At 42.0% G+C, this 20,886-nt stretch overlaps 2 protein-coding genes across 3 annotated transcripts; both read left to right on the top strand.

The window, feature by feature from the left end:
• The first annotated feature begins 86 nt into the window (after positions 1-86).
• LOC142954640 (BOS complex subunit ncln) lies at positions 87-5,384 on the top strand. Its single transcript, XM_076095773.1, has 15 exons — positions 87-883; positions 1,299-1,489; positions 1,712-1,856; positions 1,951-2,048; positions 2,179-2,256; positions 2,348-2,451; positions 2,622-2,710; positions 2,820-2,959; positions 3,044-3,222; positions 3,338-3,425; positions 3,528-3,566; positions 4,514-4,686; positions 4,783-4,836; positions 4,914-4,992; positions 5,139-5,384. The coding sequence occupies exons 1-15, from the start codon at positions 733-735 to the stop codon at positions 5,193-5,195; spliced, it is 1,665 nt and encodes a 554-aa protein (XP_075951888.1). The 5' UTR covers positions 87-732; the 3' UTR covers positions 5,196-5,384.
• Positions 5,385-8,843: 3,459 nt separating this feature from the next.
• myorg (myogenesis regulating glycosidase) lies at positions 8,844-15,897 on the top strand. Of its 2 annotated transcripts, none has more exons than XM_076096001.1 (3): positions 8,844-8,907; positions 11,533-11,885; positions 12,007-15,897. In XM_076096001.1, exons 2-3 carry the CDS (start codon positions 11,623-11,625, stop codon positions 13,796-13,798), a joined length of 2,055 nt encoding a protein of 684 aa, XP_075952116.1. In that variant the 5' UTR covers positions 8,844-8,907; positions 11,533-11,622; the 3' UTR covers positions 13,799-15,897. The 2 variants fall into 2 exon arrangements, with proteins under 2 accessions (XP_075952116.1, XP_075952117.1); XM_076096002.1 differs by having other exon boundaries at positions 8,867-8,907; positions 11,537-11,885.
• Positions 15,898-20,886: the final 4,989 nt, after the last annotated feature.

The raw sequence follows: 20,886 nt of genomic DNA, 5'->3' as shown, positions 1-20,886 counted from the left end.
TTCCTCTTTTTTTTTTTAATTTGTAAACAATGTTTTACATATTTCACCAATAGATGGACGGTCTGATCAGAGGGGGTGACGCCTCCATGCAGCCTCAATCAGCTCTCAAGAGCTCTTATCCAACCAGCTCCTCAGACTGCTTCAAACTGCTTGTCCCTGCATGAGGTGCAACAAATAGCTACTGTATGAAACACTTTGCCTGGCTCCCACACAGAGTCTCTGCTGGTGATGTGTGATTGATGGACTACCTGCTGAAGTGACTGAAGGCAACATTTCAGCCAGGAAAGAGAGGATTGGGAGGAGGGACGGATAGATGGATAGATGGAAGAGTAGTGAGTGTGAGAGGTGGGGGGGGGTTGGGTATTTGTGATTAGCCTTGAGTTGATCCCTTGGGAGCAGATGGTGAATGGTGGCTTACCTACAGAAGACGCCTTCAATCCCAGGATCTAGTTTGTGTCCACGCTGAAAGGAGTAGCACTGAAGTTGAGTAAGACGTAGTACAAAGGCTCATGAGACGGGACTGCTGGGGGACAGGTGAGGGACATTTCCATGCCTCAAATGATGCTACTAGAACATAACTGACTTCATGGTTATAGGTAGAATATGTGATTGTAAACTGTGGGAGTGAGTCTATGGTACTCTGTATAGTCAGGCCTTGTATGTAGTTTACCGTAACATCAGCCGTCGCTCATAGATTGAGACCATAACAAGACGCAGGCGGGACGTGACATCATGTTGCCGAGAGACCTGAGTGTAGCTGCCGAGCTGCTGCTGCTGCTGGTCTGTGTCCAGCGTCTGCACGGCTCTGCTCTCTCGGCTGTTTCCTCCTACGAGTTCAGAGCCTACAGGATGCAACAGTTCAACCTGGTACAAAGGAAGCATGGTGAGTTCAGAGCGTTACACCTCAACTCCAGAGGTGGAGGGTGATTATGTACATTTACTCAAGCTCAGTACAGCTGTGAGGTACTTTACTTGAGTATATCCATTTAATGCTGCTTTAAATTCTACTCTACTACATTTCAGAGGGAACTATTGTACTTTTTACTCGACTACATCTATTTGACAGCTGTAGTTACCAGTTATTTAATCCAGTATTTAAACCTATTTGGCTTGTGACCTCAAAAGCTGTGTCTACTCGGGGGGGCCCTTGTCTTGTTTCAGATCAAGCAGTGGAGTACAAATACAACATATCCTCTAAAATGTAGTGTAGTAGAAGTGTGAACTAACAAAGAATAGAAATACAGTACAGTACTTGAGTAAATTGGCTCGAGTTGACATTTGTGTTCATTTCTTCTGAGGTTGCCGTGGAGCCATCGTGGTGGCGGAGGCGCGCTCAGCCGATGAGCCGGTGCTGACCCGCCGCTGCGTCATCATGAAGGTGCTGGACTTCACCACAGAAAAATACCTTGAGGCCCAAAAGCAAAGTGCTGCGGCCATCCTGATCCTGCTGCCCAAAAATATCTCCGCTATCCCCCATGACACTGTGCAGGTAAACAAGTTATCCAGAAACACCTTTCTGCTCCAGGACATGCTGCAAGGCAACAAGAAAAACATTCTTATTTTCTGACAGGATACAGTTTTGTAATATGATATATTGTATCTTAGTGCTCCAGGGTTTTAGGTAGCAGCTTGCTGAAGTGTTATGATCACCCCACCGCGGAGCATCTTTCATATATCTGCGACTAGAAAGAGTTCCCTTTTCCCCTCGCAGTCCTTCATGGTGAGTGAGAGCGAGGCCTTGCTGAAGGAGACCCTCATGCCTGTGTATGTGGTGCCTGAGGACGAACAGCTGCTTTACATGTACGAGGAGGTCAAGCAAGCTGCTGCCACCAGGACCTCGTCTATATTCGTCAGAGGTGAGAGGAGCGAGAGGGTCGTTACATTTTTAGGAGGTGAAAAACATTAAAACATCTCCATTCAGAGGTTTGTATATGTTTTCTTTTTTCGCAGTGCTTCGTAGTATGGTCACAGCGACAGCCTTTCAGATCTTAGTGAGCAACAATGTCCCTATTAAGGGCATCACTGACAACATCATCACCACACTGGAGGTGAGTATGGAACCGACTGGTACCAACCTCTGACCGCATGACGTTCTTCAGATGCCAGTCGAACCTGATTAGTTTGGCTTGTGATTGGTCCTCAGCTCCGCACTGTATAACTGGTGATGTTTCTTTCAAGGGAGTGCTTCCCGGTGCAGGGGAGGATGTACCCACTGTCGTCATCACTGCCCACTATGATTCCTACGGGCTGGCACCAGTGAGTCACGTAGAAATGATGTAAACACAGTTTTCTGCACTTGTAGTATAATGCTATGTTTGTTTAATGTTTGTATTTGTGTGTAACACAGTGGTTATCTTATGGAGCAGACTCTAATGGCAGTGGGGTCACCATCCTACTAGAGTTGGCACGTCTCTTCCAGAAGCTTTTTAGTAACCCAAGCACCAGACCACCGTGAGTTACAACCCCCCAAACCATGGCTGAAAACCTAGCTGTGTCCCATTCTCAAGAGAGCCGTACACTATCACCATCTGTTTTGGTAGATTACTGCTAATCATCTGAAAAAACGTCTATCATGTAGAGGTAACCAACATAATATTAAATGCTTGATTGCTCTTTTAAAGATATCATTTAATGTTCTCCTTAACTGGAGGAGGAAAGTACAATTTTCTTGGCACGAAGAGATGGATTGAAGATAATCTGGACCATGCTGGTGAGTTTTTCTTGAAGTGTTTTGGGCTTTTTGAAAGTAGTCTACAGCACCACCAGATCTGAAAACGAGCAGCCCTGATTTATTTCATCCAAACCTTTTATTTCTCCAGAGTCCAGCCTGCTCCATGACAATGTGGCATTTGTTCTGTGTTTGGATACACTGGCCAACAGTGATGAACTGTACATGCACGTGTCCCGCCCTCCTAAACCCGACACTCCCATGCAGTCTTTCATTCAACAGCTGGAGGAGGTAACAAGCTTTATTGACAGGTCTAAAATATGGAGTAGGCCTTTCTCGGTCTTCATGGACTTAAATGTGTGATCACTTCACCAGGTGGTGTCCTCCAGATTTCCCTGGGTGAAGGTAGGATTGGTCCACAAGAAGATCAATCTCGTGGAGTCCACAGTAGCGTGGGAGCATGAGCGCTACAGCCTGCGCAGGATACCAAGCTTCACTCTGTCTCGTCTGGAAGACCCCAAATCTGAGCTCCGTGGCTCCATTCTAGACACCATGTAGGTTCTTTATTCTGTGGTTCATTGTTATGACTTGGTGCTTGAAGGCCTTGTTTACTATAAGATGAGATGATATGAAAAGACGCATCACAGTCACCTTTGTGTCTTCTCACAGGTCACAAGTGGACTACAGGAAAATGAAGCGAAATGGCATCATCATAGCAGAAGCACTGGCACGTTATATGTACAATCTCTCTGACAAGGTGATTAAAATGCATGAAAATGGAATGCATGTATCCGAATACATATACTGTGGTTTCATCTTTCATCAGCATTTTAATGTGTGATTCATTTTCTTCTACAAGATTTCCCCAAAAGATGTGCAGGTTTTCAAGGGCCAATTGGTAAGTTGGCTGCTTATTTTGGTCAATAAACAAAGGCAAGTGCTGACCTCTGGTGTTAGTTTATAGGCATTGCAGAGTTTTGTGTCTTCAAAGTCCCCGGCCTTCATGTAATGATTGGGGGAATTTGAATAAAACCATTTATTAAGATACACCATCCTTCAAAAGTTTTAAGTCACCTGTTATATTGATGTTTTTCTTCTTTCCTTCAATAGTGATTATTTTAACTCAGGCAAAAACAGTATAATTCAGACACCAAATGTATTAATTACATTTGAAATAGTTTGGCCCGCCAAAAAATAAAAAAATAAATTGTTAAAACTTGTGTTCAGTCTACATTTTGAATTTGTTTTTCAGTTCAGAAAAGCATAATTGAGCCTTGATTTAAATTGACCCATAACGGTACTTTATATTATTTGGACCCTCTGCAGTCTACTCAGTGGTTGTATTGAGGAGTTTTAAACTGTGGTTTGTCAGTCCATAGTCTGTCCAGATGATATTCTGTGATCCAGTTCCAATAGTGCTCACCCTACAATAACCTTCTATTTCTGGTGTGCGGTTTTAAAAATAGCTTTGCTAAAGCAACCCACCTGTTAGTATTCCAGCTTGTTATTGGCCGCATTATTGTACACTTGACACTGAAACAGGAACTTGTTCCTCTTTAAATCTGCAAACATGTTGCTGCAAAGCTTCCAGTTTTTCTTACCGATGACTGATTTCCTCTATTCCTATTCCACTGTTGTTTTCTCAGCCATCAGACTCACAAATCAAACTTTTGTGGCAAGCGATCCCAAACTTTTCAGCGGCAGTGTATAGAAATTAATAATAATTTTTAGCGGGAGTGTAGAAAATTAGGTTTTTCATGCTCGACATTGGCTACTTTTATTTTTATGTGATGGCCTTTCCTACGTTTTTCTTTATGTGAATCCACGTCTAAACTGTTGACGCAGGACTTTCACGACAGTCGTATGTCCAGTCTGATGTCCTTCCTGACCTCAGTCCCTCGAGCCACCCAGCTGCTGGACAAAGAGCCCAGTCACATCCTGCTGGTCAACTCACTGGAGCACGAGTTCAAACGTTACCTGCAGCAAGTTCACAGACACGCCTACCGACAGGATAGGAGGTCAAATGTAGTAGCAGGACAAAACACATACTGTACCTTGAATTGTCATCCCAATGCAAAGACATCACCCATGATTAACTACATTTCTTCATACAGGGACCCTGATATTACCTTTTTTGACCAAATGAACCAACCAATAGTGATGTACAGGTAAATATCTGAACTCGTATGCATTTTGTATGACATTTTAATAAGACACTAGGACACTGACACACTTTTTATTCCAGAGTGAAGCCTGCAGCCTTTGATCTCTTCCTCGGCGGCTGCATTGCTGCTTATTTGGGGATCGTCTACTATACCATCCAGGTTCGTTAATACACCCTTTTATACTGTCCATTCATACTGTATTGCACAGCACCTTGTATCTCATCTCATACGTTCAACAGATAGGTCGTCAACGCTTGACATATCGGGTTTCTTTTCTCACACCACCCCTCTGTTCTCTCTTACAGAATTTTGATTATCTCTACACAAAGCTCAAAGCGGCAGTGAAATCCAAACACGACTGAATGAGACTGTGAATGCTGAGTCGATGACCAGGGCTTTGAAGTCTGCATTGCACATGTTGGACTCCTGCTTCACTGGCTGTGCAGAACATGAAAGCAACGCAGCAAGAATCTTCTAAGACCAATCATATGCACAACTTACAAAGTGTGCGTTTGCTTTGAAATGTATATTGTTTTCATAAATACACTGTATTGTAAACCATTTCTCAGACTGGAATTTGTTGTTTGGACGAGATGTAAAGTAAACAAAACAAATAAAGGAGGAGTATGGGATTGGCCTAGGGTCAAAGTAAACTGTAGAAGGGAACACAAACTAGAGGTTGGGTTTGATTTGAGCACCCGTGAAGGACGTTGCTGCCGCATCATTACTATGATTCCCCATGCCCCCTGCTTTGCATCTGTTGACATGGATTTGACTCGGCTTAACGTGGCTGTCAAACAAGGCCCAGCCACTGCGGCGAGATGAACAGCCAGTTCCTGTCACAGATAACTCAGTGAGAACAGTGGAGACACAAAGGCACCCTGCAGCGCTTGGTGAATTATTGATGCTCATGTGGCATGCTGACAGAGGATAGAGGTGACCCTGGGTGGGGGTGGTGGGGGTGGTGGGAGATTCTTAGAAATCCCATCCCTCCTCTGGTTTGTTCCAGTTCTATAGATCTGATAAGACTGATTCTGTTTTAGCTATGAGACAGTTAAACAGCTGGGAGCTGAGTGTTTGAGATCAGTGCTGGCTAGTTTGTGTGGGGCCCTGGGAGGGAAGTAGGTCATAGACAGTGACCCAAGGTATGTGTGTCTCTGCAGGGGGCCTTGGGCTTTAGGAGGATTAGTGGCCGAGTGTTCAGGTAGCACAAATAGTTGTTCTGGTTCAGCAAGGATGCTCTTAACCTTTCTCTGCTCCCTACATATAGATCCATCACAATAGGTGCAAGTTAAACAAAGCTTTTAGCATGTATTTGTTTGTTGATGAAGATCCCAGCAGGATTCATAGCTACTGATGCATGCACACATTTGATGTTGTGATACATTAAACATAGAATGATTGATATACATCAACAAGGTAGGTGGCATGCACAACCCAGCAACCATTTTTAGGATTAAAATTTAATTTTTGCAGTGTGAGTAAAAGAACAACAGACAGCATGAGGGAAAGGGAGGAGCCACCAGGTGACAGGGGAGGAGAGGGATGCCCATGACTGTCAGGCGGACTGGAGGGAAGCAGTGGCAAATAGGTAAGACAATCAGTGAAGATGGCTCCCCAGCTCTACCTCACCATGTACAAAGAGCAGTTTTCCTCTCCCGGCAGAGCGAAACGAGAACAACTTCGGCCAACATCTGCCCACCGAAGGAACAACCCCCAGCCCCGGCCGGTAAGAGGCACAGCCACATGGACCTTATGGGTTTAAGGGGATAAAGTCATTATTTATGAAGACATGTTGGATTTCTTGAGAAAATGATAAATTCTACGTAATATTCCTTCAATTAATGTAATTCAGCAAATAATGTTACTCAAATAATTGAACACATTTCCAAGTGGTGCATGTAAGGTCAAACAAGGCTAATTGGATCACTTATTATTGGCACTCTCTTTATTGTTCTTCATTTAGCAAGACCTAGGAGTCTTACACTAATTGCCGACTGGTTGTTTACATTTCCCTCTGCGTGGTGAAAGCTGCATAACATCTATTATTCAGCACTTCCTCCATGCCTATTTATCTATCCTGACATGGAGAAAACAGAGCTAAAAACAGAGGACAGTTAACCGACTGTAAAAACCTACATTACAATTTTCGGTGTATTATATTTGAACATCACACTAAGTCGAAAGCCATGTAGGAAAAATCCAAATAGCATTTTAAAACCTGAATGCTCTTTACATTGTGAGTACTGAGAGAGAGGAATAATCTTGGACAAGGTTTATTCAATGAGAATAAATAAATAAAAAAAGTACAAATCAAAACCATATTAAATGTGAGATGTGTATGGTACATTTAAACAGGAATGTTTAAGGTTGCCCTTATCTTCTATTTCCACTTTTGCTTCTCTTCCTTGCTTTCCAGGACTTTCTGTTTCCCCGGAGTCTTCAGTCCAACTACAGGTCACGCCGCTCACCATCACACCCCTCACCCCCTGTGGACGGTGGCCGTCCACTCTTTCCCCCTGTCAGACATGTATCATTCCACAGTCCACTTACGACTCATCCAGACAACTACCTGAACACGGTGGACAAACCAAACCACATGCCCCCTGTCAGCCCATCCACGGTACAAGCTCTGCCCTCTGCTGGCGGACTGCAGACACTACAGCTGACTGAGCCTCCTTCTGACACTGGATTTAAGCTCCACGCAGCTTTGAAGAACCCAACAAGGTAGCAATAGAGCAGTTTAATCTGTGCTCCAAAGAGGACTCTCAATACACATTGATTCTAATTGATTGTCTTTGCATCAGTAGAACGAGTTATCAGAGGAATGTTCATCCACTCTCAGCACAGCAACTGAGGTGAGAATGACCTCTGACCTCTTCTAGTGGCCTTTAAACCCTTTAAACATTGGTAAACAACATACATTGACGAGCATTATTGAGCAATAGTCGACTGATTCTGACTAAATTGCATTGTTTTTCACAGGCAACACGCAGGAGCTCAGCTTCGGACAAGACCGCAAACCAGCAACCCTCAACACCACTTTCCACGGACACAATACCGGAGGTCTAGTTCTAGTAGCAGCCAGGATTATAGCCGCAAATTATAAAAACTTTATTTGATCATGGTCATAAATAACCACCATGGGATTTCTGTCTCTCAACAGCGGATGCTACAGCTGCTTCCATGTGGTGAAGCCTTACAAAGCTGGACACTACATCATACACCCAGACTTTGTGTCTGAATGCCTTCGTTAGGGCTATTAGAGCCCTGGCTTCCAAAGTGGGGACCGGGGACCTGCAGAGCTCCTTGAGGACATCATTAACTTCACCATTGTTTAATTCTGCACTAATTAACCCAGCGAGACAAGGTGTAAGAATGAATAATGCAACTGTAGGCTGCACTCTCGCCACTATTATCTCCCTACATACAGCGTGGCCACTTTTACAATTCAGTACTAAATCAGCAGCAAAAACCTTCCCATAAGGGGCTTGTGGTGATCAAATCGAATGAGGCACCGTGGCCCTAATGTGTAACTGTCTGTGGCATTACAATTTTATCCCACTATTAGAAGATCATTTTATACATTTGATATAGGAATTCTTTATTGCATGATCAGATGGTTAAAACAGAAATAGTACTGCAAACAATCAAACTTTACACAGGGGATTTAAATACTTACCATGGTTATTATTATAGGTAATTTATAGTACACTGCCTTGTACAGATGGTCCCCATAGAAATAGCAACATGTGTTTGTTTTTTTCCCCTAACTTTGCTAATTGCAGTTCTTTAAAACACGTGTTTGGCACCCTTGCCTCTCGCTATTCAACCCGTGTGTTATGTGAAGTTTCTGTACAACTAGTGTGACTTTGCTCAAATCATGTAAAACAGTGTAATCTATGCAGAATGAGAACAATAAACTTGTGTTCCCACCTACTGGACTACATTTCCCATGCTATGGTGGGCGTAGACGAGGCGGATCCGCAACAACGTGCATGTCTTGGTCATTTTTCTGTGAACTGTGGCAAACAATTTTTTGGCTGTAACTGCTGAGGGGGCTGCTGCTGATCGGTAGGCAAAAAAAACCTATTTTTAATGAACAGCTGAGAGTGAAACAGAACACGCATTACGATAATCTTATGCCACTGTACTTACACGGACTCTGGGTTATTTCCCCTCCGTCAACTTTCTTGTACGACCCACCACCGCGCACAACAACGTCTTCAGTATGCATTCGACTATAGGCTACTGTAGGCTAGAAGTTGTGGGTACATTAGCAAAGACGGCATTCTTTTTTTTATGTACGATTATTAACTTATAAATGCACGTTTGTATGTACAGTAGCTACGTTTAAATTCAGCCGTGCAGGCCAACTTAATATTCAAGTTTATAAGCAGAATATATGCCTACAAGAGACTGATGGTCTTATCGGTGCGCTGCAACATGCCACACACACACTCTCTACCTACGCGCACGCTCAAACGCGCGCTTGCCTTTTGAGGTAGTGAGCCTCTCTCAGACTTCTGTTCCGACTGCATCAGCTCTTCTGTGTTTGTTTTCCCCATGTCAGAGGAGATAGTGAATCGGCTGAAGTGGCAGATATGAATCCCCCTGTACACACCAAAAACATAGAAATGCCCCAGTCTCAACATTTTGAAACGGAGAAAAACACGTTGAAGTTCAGTATTTGTGTTCACTAAAGACCCTTTATGTGTGGAAAACACCAGTTAATCAACTAATCAATTAGTTTAAGGGGAGAAAATGTATCTGTAACCATTTTGATCAAATGTAATTTGGTCTATATCAGATATACAGTAGATCATTGTATCATCATTATTTTTTATTATGTGTTTTCTAAAACAATAATAATTTAAAAAAAGATAAACGATTAATCTTTAAAGTAATTTTAGGCAAAACATTTCCTGGCTCCAGCTTCCTTTCTGGTTACAAATGTGATTATTTGCTGTAGAGCTGCAATGATTAATCAATTAGTTATTTGACAGATAATCAATTATTTTGATAATCGATTAATGCAAAAATGCTCTGGTCCTTAAATTTGATGCCTTGCTTTGTGATATAAATGATATTAAACTAAATATCTTTGGGTTTTGATTGGTCAAGTAAAACAAGCTACCTAAATAGATCGTCTTTGGCTGTGGGAATAGGCATTTTTCCTTATTTTGTAATGTTTTTTGGATAAAAAAGAGTAGTTGATAGATTGAGAAAATAATCAACAGATGAATCAATAATATACATATAATTGTTGGTTGCAACCTTAATTTGCTAGTCTTAATACATGTATTATCTTTAAGTTTTTGGTCTGTTGGTTGATTAAAACAAATTGAAGACTTCCCCTTGCACTCTGGGAAGCTGGATATTTGACCCCGGTTTTATATAATTTCATAGACTACTAACAATTAATTGAGAAAATGATCATCATATTTATTGATAATTAAAACAATTGTTGGTTGTAGCCTGATGTGAGGAATGTCACAAATCATAGATTGTCGTATGTTAAATTCATACATCTGTCGTTGCACTTTTCCATTTATAAAGAAGGAAAAAAAAAGTCACAAGCAAATAAATACAGTAAATCTTCTGTTGACTTGCCTGGTCAATTCCAGCAGTGGATCTCTGAGTAACCAACACTAAGTTCTCTGTTAATTAATGATGGGCTCATGTTATCACTCCTGTTGTTGGGGGTAAATCCATACTAAGGCTGGTTGAACACAGAATTAGTCAATTAGATTGCTAATTAATAGCAAGCATTTTTTATTATCGACCCTTGCTGCCAGGGCAGACCACAAGGGTCAATTGCAGTTAGGACCAGTCAGCAAACGGAGAATGTGGAGAGGACTGAGCTCCCCTCGGTTGGCTGTGCACCTTAATCTAATCTATTCTGATTAACTAAAGCCACAATAACTAACATCAACTAGTTGATTACCCAAATAGTTTTTGCTGTATCCCTGCTGGGAGGGACAGCCAGGTCTAAATGTAATAGAAATGCAAAAATGCATGTCCAAATGTCTGTTTATTTGGCTTGAATGAACCAGGTTACTTCCAGTTTTGTTTGGCTTGATGGAGCACAAAGTTTAGTATTCTTTCCTCTCCTTCCCAGCATTGGCATACCCTTAAGGCCAAAATCCCCTTTTCTGCTCCTCTACTTCCTTCCATACAAATGAGTCTTCTTTCAATTGAACTCATATGTTAGAATTACTGCTGGGAACAACCACTTTATCCTCTTATGGGTAATTGGCAGTAGATTTGTTTTGTTAAATCTCAGACACATCTTTAAAGTTTTCATCCTGACAGTGTAATACCTCTAAGTGATGTGGAATCACTTAGTGCAGCAATGCAAAGCATGTAAGACAATGCTAGAAATGTAATGGAGGCTTTACACTGACAAGGAAACAAGATAGACTGAGAAACGGACTGGCATATCATGCTGTTCTGGCTGTGGCTGTTCTCCTCGATGTCTCTGATAGTTAAGTGATTTGAAAGAATTTTTTGACTAAACAGAACTGGTAAGCAATATTAGGTGAATGCTCTGTACAAAGGCTCCTAGTACAGGCAGCCTTTTTGTTCTACTTTGAACCCATTTTCCCTGAAAAACAGTGTTGATATATGAAGATCAAATACTGCGTGAAGACCTTGACACTGACTTTTCAAAGCTTGTTTTTTTCTCTCTTATGACAGGCAGAGTGCAGCAATCAAGGTTCCCTGGGAAACATTTCTATGATCTTAAGAACAGCAACTGTCGGATTTGCCCACTGAACGGCACAAGTCATGTACCAAGTTGTTCCCGGAGGAGCGGGAGGCACAATTACAGATGTTATCCCCAAGCAGAAGCACAGGAAGGACACTCGACCCTTGGTCGGAGCTGGAGTAATCGGCTTGGTGCTGGTAATTGCAGCAGTGACTGCATGGTGTTATTACATAGCCTCTCTACGCAAAGCTGAGCTGCTTAAGACTGAGCTCCTGGATCTGAATAAAGATGGCTACATTATCCGCAACCAGGGAGGGTCTATTGTTTTCAGAATGGATTTCAGGTTGGTATTTCTCCGTGTATTGATGCACAATATGTTAAATGTAAACTGTTACAAAGTAAATGGGAAATGTGTCTGTTGAGAGAGATTCCTTATAAATGTAATTATATGTAAATCTTGGCAGGTCAGGTACGCTGGATTTGGATTCATGCTCCAAAGAAGGGGAGATGCTGAGCTGCGGACGCACCACTGATAGAAAACTGAACTTCTTCATTGAGACAGTTCGACCCAAAGACACGGTGCAATGCTACCGTGTGCGTTGGGAGGAACTGGTTCCTGACATTCCTGTTGAGCATGCCATGACGTACACGTTTGCACACTGGTATGGTGGTGCAGTATCAGCAATTCAACACTGGCCTATTTCTATTAATGGCCAACAGGCTCCCAAACCCTTTGTTACTAGTGACATCTACTCTAACCGCAATGAATTTGGAGGAATTTTGGAAAGTTATTGGCTGTCATCCAACGCTACGGCCATCAAGATAAATAATTCAGTGCCCTTCCACCTGGGCTGGAATGACACGGAGAAGACCATGTCCTTCCAGGCGCGATACAATGACAGTCCCTTCAAGCCAAACCCAGGAGAGGCACCATGTGCTGAGCTTAGCTACAGAGTGTGCGTGGGCTTGGATGTGACATCCATACACAAGTACATGGTCCGCAGATACTTCAACAAACCAAACAAAGTGCCTGCCAAAGTCATGTTTCGCCATCCTATATGGTCGACCTGGGCGCTACATAGGACTGACATTGACCAAGAGAAAGTCTTGACGTATGCCGCTAACATCCGCAAATATAAGTTTAACTGTAGCCTCCTGGAAATAGACGACCGCTACACCAGCCGCTACGGAGAATTTGAGTTTGACCAAACAAAGTTCCCTAATGCCTCGTCCATGTTCCAAAAGCTGAAATCAGATGGATTTCTGGTGTCGCTCTGGATTCACCCTTTTGTTAACTATGACTCAGAAAACTTCCATACTTGCGTCGAGAAGGGGCTGTTTGTCCGGGAGCCTACAGGCCAGCTGCCAGCCTTGGTGCGCTGGTGGAACGGAATTGGTGGCATTTTGGACTTCACAAATCCAGAAGCCCGCGATTGGTTTTCCTCCCAGCTCCGTTCGCTGCGCTCTAGGTATGGGGTGTCATCTTTTAAATTTGACGCAGGGGAGACTAACTACTTGCCGTGGAAATTTAGTACCAGAACTCCCATTCGGGACCCAAGTCTTTTCACAAGACATTACACGGAAATGGCTATTCCCTACAATGACAGAGCTGAGCTGCGCAGTGGCTACCAGTCCCAAAACATATCCTGCTTCTTCAGACCAATTGACAGAGACTCTGTTTGGGGCTACGAGTTGGGTCTCAAGTCTCTTATCCCCACCGTGCTCACCATCAGCATTCTGGGCTATCAGTTCATTTTACCAGACATGATCGGAGGGAATGCATATCTAAACCGCACAGATGGTAAAAGTGTATTACCCGACCGGGAACTCTATATCCGCTGGCTGGAGCTGACGGCCTTCATGCCGTCCATGCAGTTTTCTATTCCGCCATGGGCATACGACAACGAGGTGGTTGAAATTGCTCGGAAATACACAGCACTCCATGAGCGTATTGTGGCGCCACGGGTCCTGGAGCTGGCTGGCGAGGTGCTGGACACCGGGGACCCAATCATACGGCCCCTGTGGTGGATTGCCACAGGTGATGAAACGGCCTATAAAATCGACTCCCAATTCCTGATTGGGGATGACCTCATGGTAGCCCCAGTTTTAGAGCCTGGAAAGCAAGAGCGTGACATCTACCTCCCTGCCGGCCATTGGAGAAGCTACAAGGGGGAGAGATTTGATATCAAGGAGCCGCTGCATCTCACAGACTATCCTGTTGATCTGGATGAAATTGCTTACTTTCTTTGGGTGTAGCAAGAAGGGAATGTACAGCTGAAAAAACTTGACAAGCCTTTGCTGCAATTTGCTTGTAAGACAAGCTTCACAAATTCAGCTTTCATGCTTGTATGAAACAGTTCTTGGAAAATCTTTTCTTCAAAAATATATGAAGACTTTTAAAATTATAACATCACAAATGTGAAACCGTTTCACTCAAAAAATGCTCAAACCCTCATTTAATTTCATTTAAACAAATTGATGGATCATCTTTATATATATACATGTATATGATTGATGGATCATCTTTATCTATATATATGTATATATATATAGATATATATTTGTGGTTTAATAGAAAGGTAGCTAGTTAAAGTGGAGTTTTTAAAGAGCGACTGTAACTTTTTCTGAATGGCACTATGGGCTAATCATGAATGTAATATAGCAGTAGCACAAGCAGAGAAGAGTTATACAAGTCAACAAACAGACTCCATAATGTCAATTTTTGTTCAAAGTTCAAACCATAAGCTACTGGTCATACCAGACTGACAGTATAGAAGTTACATAGTCTCACTTTAAAGCCTGTACAAATCATGTGTATGAAACATTTGTCAAAAAGGGAATATGCAAACTGAATTAAGTAAAGCATACTTGTCATTGTGTGCCATAAAGATGAAGTTAAATCTAAGCCAAACAGATTGTATCGTGGGAGGACAACTGTAGGGGTGTCGTAACCGCCATTACGCAGGTAGTAGGCCACATAAAACCTTCTATATTAACTTCCATTTGACTGAGATGTCCTACTTTCCTTTGACACTAATGACTCTTCTACTCCTCTGCTCCGAAATACTTTTCAGGAAGTCAGGTTTTATGCTTCACTTATCAGGATGAATGCTTGAAGTTTAATCATTATAAACTGCATGTGCTCTCATTTGTGGAACACAGTGTCATGTAACTACTCTTAGTCCAGATGAAGATGCCTTTTATTAGGCACTAAATATTTGATGCTCCTCCTCAGGTAACAGCTTTTTCTGGTGTGTTTTAAAGTGTCTGGTTGAGTCTTTGTCTTTATTGTGCTTTGCTGACTCCAAATCCAGCTAAACAACTATAGTGTATGATACATTGAAGACAATAACTTAAGTGAAACTGGTCTGGGTACTTTACACCTACTTGGTATGCAGTGTGGAAGTCTACAGGTGCAATGAATTTAGCAGCATTTAATTATCAAATTGAATGGTACAATGTATTTTGTGACCTTGTGTTTTGTTGATGTGAATAGTTTGTTAGTGTGGTGATATCTCTAAGTGCCAAACGTTAATATTTACTGCCACATACTCTTATGCAATTTGTTGTTAAATAATTTGTTGATACATTGAATATTTTACATTGATTGTATTGTCCATTTATTATGTGATATTTTTTCTTAATTTAACCCTTAATGGGGTGAGTTAACCCTTTATGCACAATCCCATGGTCAACAAAGTGTACCACAAATGCCACAAAATAACATTTTATATTATGTAGCTGCAAACATAAACCTTTTTTTAAGTACATCATGTGATTTTGCAGATGCACAGAGGAAACTGATATTGATTGTCTCCGGAAGTGACTTATTTCAAAGTGAAAGCAATAGAGAATAAAATTGGGAACATGGAAAAATAACTTCCTGTGGCTCCCGTGTTTGCTTTTTAAAACCTTGTCGAGATGGATTCTGATGAGATTTGAAGCTGCAATAATGAAACTAACATGTTAATATAAAATAACGAAAAAGGAAACGTCCACATTATTTTGGTCCAATATTTCCATATGTTAATACTTCTTTATTTTTGTTTAACGCTGTCTGTGTGGCATATAGGTTGACCTATGTGGATTTTGTTTGTGCCTTTTGACATAGTTTCCCTATTTATAGCAGTTCTCACTCAGCATCTGGGCCAGGCCAACCTCTCAGGCTATTTCTGTCTCAGACTGTCTTGCTCTATGACGAGACACAGAGGCTGAATGCTCCTTTGCTTTTGGCTCTTTTGACCCAGTGTGTGGGGTCCGCCTCCAGTTATTGCAACTGAACATTGCACTAATTTCGTTGAGAGTGCATATTTGATATTGTTTCGTATGAATGCATTAAAAGAAATCAAGTTTGACTTTTGTCTGTTTGTGAGCATTTTTGTTGTCCTTGATTTGAATATTATAATCTTTGTTGTTAAAGTAAACATCACATGGTACATAAAGCCCTATTTCCCCCATTAATACCACTCCCAGATGACTTTTACTTTTTCACACGCCAACACATAAAACACAAGAAGAAAAGACACATGGACATTAAATCCAGGTCAGTAAGCGGAGCGTGCGACCAGTGAGCCAATAACAACCTGTAACCTCTTATGAGTCTGCAATACAGGAAAACTAATGTGCCTCTCAGTTCAGTATTGAAAGAGACACCCTTGAGGGACTTTTTCAACTTTTGGTGCCCAGCTCATCACGGGGCGATAATGACAAGGTGATGAAACAATTGTGCAGGTTATTTGGAGGCTGTGTTCGGATCAATAAATCATCTGGTGGCTCTTGATGTGAGGCCAGAGAGCAAGTGATATGAAACGAGCAGACACCAAGAATAAAAAAGATAAACTTCAGTAGGAGATAATAGCAACAATATTTATTAGAATTAGAGCCGTAAGCATGATTGTTTGTCTGGGTTCAAACAGCCTGGCAGGACCATTTTCTGACGGCTGTAGTCGATCTTTCAGAGGTTTGGGGAATTCATTCCAAAACAGCGGGATATGCTTAAGAACTACTTCACTTTATTTGCCAATGCCTCATCTTCCTTCAAAATTGATCTGGACTTGCAGCCTGTGCGGGGAGGACATACATTCATTGATTAGCTGTCCGTGTGTTGCAGGGATCAATAATATTTGTCTGTTTGCTTTCTGCAATCATATTGTCTGCCTCTGCCCATCTTTTCATAGGATGGACAAGTTATTTATGTAGTAGCTTTGAGGGGAATTTGGAGATTTCCAGGAGGAGGGATTAGAAAAAAAGGACAATTTTATGCCAAAGTAATAGGGGCTTTAATATATATTTGTACTTAGTTCAGTGTGTTGGGGCACATGCTGCTTTACTGTTTTTAACAAATTTGTTGATTGAAATGAATGAAAAAATGAATATTTACTTGATGTTGATAGTACGAGTGGAGGAAACAGCATAAAAGTGTTTGAAAGAAAAAAGTATTTAAAAATAATGCATAGGTTTCTTTCACATATTTGTGAAAGGGCTTTAACAGACATTGAAAACGAAACAAAGGATGAAATCTGTGGGTGTTTTGGCCATGTGGTGCTGCAGACCTCCAGAAGGGTGCAGTGTAGCTTCATTGATATTTCTCTCTGACATGTCAGTGGACCATGGTCCAGATGTTAGGTGCGTGTACACACACACACACACACACACACACCCACACACACACACACACACACACACACACCAAGCAGGACACAAAAACTGGCAAAGCCCTTCTCCTCCTTCCTTCCCCACCTGTGAGCCCACCTGTGTGTCCATCTGCAGAGGAGAGACGCCAGTTGTTCTGGTTAGGAGCCAGTGTGTCTCAAGTACCTTCCCATATCCTCCTTGAGTCTGCTGTCTGTCGTCCCCAGTAAGCCATATATATATTACACACAGAGAGAAGTGGTGCTCGGAACAACAACCATAAAACACTACAAACAGATGCATCTTTTGCAATTTCAAACTTGCTTTTCTAATCGGTTAATGTCCTCAGTTGTTTGGAATTTAAATAATGACCACTATCAAAAAACGAGTGTTAAAAATGATTTTTTTAATCACAGCGTTGTAATGTATGTTTTTGTGAATTAAAGTGCCAAAGATTTGACATAACATTACCTCAATTTATGTTGTAATTTGTACAGCCTAATTCAGCTAGACTTCAGCCACAATGAATAATATATATTGCAAACAACTTATTAAACATGATAATTGGAGATAAACATTGAAACTACTGAATCCATCATGAAAGTTGCACTTAGATTACATTTATAAAGCAAAATGAACAATAGACAGACTATGATGAATAAGCTTCAGTTTTTATTAAAAAAGTGCTCCAGCTTCTTGGAGCCAGAATGAGCATTTATTGTAGGGGGCCACAGGGGAAATAAAACCCCATGGCTGTCTCTCTCGTGTAAAGTGTGAATCTTTGTCCTTAACCCAAGATTTTCTCTCCGTAACTAGAATGACCTCGCATCTGGTGCTGCCATGGCTTGTCTGACAGGAATATGTCTGTCCTCGCTAGGTAACAAATGAACCCGACACCCCTGAGACTTGTCTCGCATCTGTTTATCTTTTTTTTTACCTGTCGGTTCGCTGCACTGCATCAGACTTACACTCCTCTGCAGCCTTTGTGGATTTCAGAGCATGCCTCTGGCATTACGGGGTAGGAGATAGCTGCTGTTGTTTGTTAACTTTATGACTGGGTTTAGTATTACAGTGTGTAAGTGCACTTACATATTTGTTTTTTTCATATCTTATTTATTTTTGACTCTTGATACTCTTTATTGGTACACTGTTCTTTTTTTTATTGGCTTCCTTTAGCATTTTTTACATTTGGTGTTTTTCTTATATCTTAGCTTGAGCTGAAACAATAAGTCGATTAATTGATTAGTCGAATGAGAAATATAATCTGCAATTATTATGATGATAGATCAATTATTCAAGCAGTTGCTGAATATTCTCATGTTCCAGCTACTAAATGTGCTGCTCTTCTTTTCTTTTTCTTTTCTAAACCAAACAACTTTGGTTTTAAGACTGTTGGTTGGACAAAACAATCAATTCCATGACATCACCTTGAGCTTTAGGAAATTATTATGGGGTTTTTAAACTATTTTCTGACATCTTATAGATCAACTTAACCAAGAAAATAATTGGAAAATAATTTGATAACGAAAATCACAAGCTGCAGCCAGCGGTGGTTGTAGCCGTAGACTTTGCACCTGACTGCGACTGTAATTTTGCTGTTGCAGACGATGACAACAAAGCTCTCTTGAGTATGCAGATAGTATAAAGTTAAGGAAACCGGCGACAGATATGCTTAAACAGTAACATTAAGGACTTAGGGGAAGACAACAAGCAGGGCACTTCCTCTGTGCCTTGGTGGGGGTAAGAGGTTGAACGAAATGTCAGCCACTGAGGAACAGATGCATAATTGAAACATTGCGCTGCTGCTACAGCCGTGCACAAGGTTGTTTGATTGATACCGTTTTAGAACACTCCTGTCCCCTCATGCTCATGGGGTTTACCTGGGGAGAAACCAAGGGAGGGGGAAAGGTGCTTAGGTGGCTCATCTGGGTTTTGAAGGAAAATTGGTGCCATCCATCAAACACTGCATTTAACAAACGCTAACACAGGCATGGCCAACAAAGGATTCATATATAAGGCAGCGAACCGGAAAACATGCGAGGTGCAGGGACTGCTGAGGGTCTATCAATCAGCCAGTCAGCTCCTTTATTTAACAAGCGAGGGCCACAGACCCCGAGGGCCACACTCCATATTCTGGCTGGTTGGGCTTGCAGTCTTCTCCACTGAAAGGATGAAAAAAGGGGAAGAGATGAGCGAAGGGAGGAAGGAAAGAGGAGCATGAAGGGATTGGGGTTGGGGGGGCAATGGAGGTGCACAAGGGTTTGGCCCGTGTCCTCTGGCGTGCTGGTGCGCTTCATCTTCTCAGTGCAAGGGCCTGGAACTGCTGCTTGATGGGATTTTCAGCCCTGTGGCCTCCGCTGTCCCAACATCCATCTGGAGGGCTGTCGTGTGCACAGCGGAGAGCCAGCCACTCAGCGACACTGCCATAAAGAGCAACCCGTAGGCCAGCCAATGCCACTGATCTGAGGCTCGCGGCTCTGTTCAGTGGACAGGCCAACACTCGGTGGCACACATTCCTGTCGGGGACACAGGCTGATCCCTAAGCTACTGTGTGCTCAGTGGAACAGAAGACACGCTCTGTGAGGCAGCCCACATCCAACCACTGACTCCTTCAAAGCTTAGAAAATTGGAATGGAACAAGGACTTCACTATTCAGCATCCTTAATGGTGTGAAGAGGACTATCTACCCTCTCTCATTTTGTGTCACAGCAGTGGAATATATACACTGATACTTGTTTTTAATATTGCAGAATTTTATCAAGATTTTACAGTGCGTTCGACATCTGATAAAGATAAGATGCTGAAGTCATAGTGGGCACCTTGTAAATTATGCAAATGTCCACTCAGTGGTCACACAGATTCCTAATTTGAATAAGCTTGTTGGAAGGTTGGCCATAATGAAATAATGCTTCCTTTGCATGTTCGACAGTCCATTTTTTTATACGAAGAAGCTCAATTTAATACCCCAAGGCGCAGCACCCAGAACAATAATATCAACAATATGTATTTGAAAATCAAGACCAAACACATTCAAAGACATTCATTACTGCCTCTCATTACTGGATCCAATTTATGCATGTCCCAGCGGACAGGGTAGCAAATAATGGTTGAGAAACTGTTGGTGGTGAATGTGCACGAGATCCCGCCCGATATAACCTATACGTCCGTGGAAAGTTTGGATTGAAAATGTTTTTGTTTCTCCTCAGGGCTACGCGGCGTCTTTAGCATATTCTTTTCTCTGCTGACGACTGTAAATTCAGTGAATGTAGCCCTGTGGTGGGTAAGGTGGGCAGACGGCAGACTGTATAAATAAACAGAGTCTGTCTGAGGGCAGCACTGTGGCCCCCACCTGCCCACCATCAATCAATATTACAGCGGCCACTGGCAGCCCAATCACCCTTTTATAGGCCTGTGAAATGATCAAACATCTGCTCATAACTATGCTTCATCTATAGATGGATCATACATACAATATCAAACGCTGATGATGTCATGCTGCACAACAGGATGTGACAACGACAATACAATGCATTTACCCAAATGTGTGTACAATGGCCGAATAGGGGGGGGGGGGTTAGGTGGCTTTGCGATCAGTGGGCTTTTTTAAGGCTCAGAAAATACTTTGGATCAATTAAGCCAAAATCAATGACACATGAAGCTTCAGTCTTACTGTGTCCCAATAATCACATGCAGTCTTACTGTGTCCCAATAAT

This window comes from Anarhichas minor, unplaced genomic scaffold, assembly GCF_050575085.1.
Source record: "Anarhichas minor isolate MPS153535 unplaced genomic scaffold, ASM5057508v1 ptg000021l, whole genome shotgun sequence".
In the NCBI taxonomy this organism is placed as follows: Eukaryota; Metazoa; Chordata; class Actinopteri; order Perciformes; family Anarhichadidae; genus Anarhichas; species Anarhichas minor.
This window is presented reverse-complemented; position numbering and strand designations above follow the sequence as displayed.

Excerpts from the sequence above, each read along its gene's own strand:
- LOC142954640 (XM_076095773.1), top strand. The coding sequence starts at position 733 with ATGTTGCCGAGAGACCTGAGTGTAGCTGCCGAGCTGCTGCTGCTGCTG. Across the intron at positions 1,857-1,950 it reads CTCGTCTATATTCGTCAGAG|TGCTTCGTAGTATGGTCACA; the intron begins GTGAGAGGAGCG and ends CTTTTTTCGCAG. Across the intron at positions 2,452-2,621 it reads AACCCAAGCACCAGACCACC|ATATCATTTAATGTTCTCCT; the intron begins GTGAGTTACAAC and ends GCTCTTTTAAAG.
- myorg (XM_076096001.1), top strand. The coding sequence starts at position 11,623 with ATGTACCAAGTTGTTCCCGGAGGAGCGGGAGGCACAATTACAGATGTT. Across the intron at positions 11,886-12,006 it reads GTTTTCAGAATGGATTTCAG|GTCAGGTACGCTGGATTTGG; the intron begins GTTGGTATTTCT and ends AAATCTTGGCAG.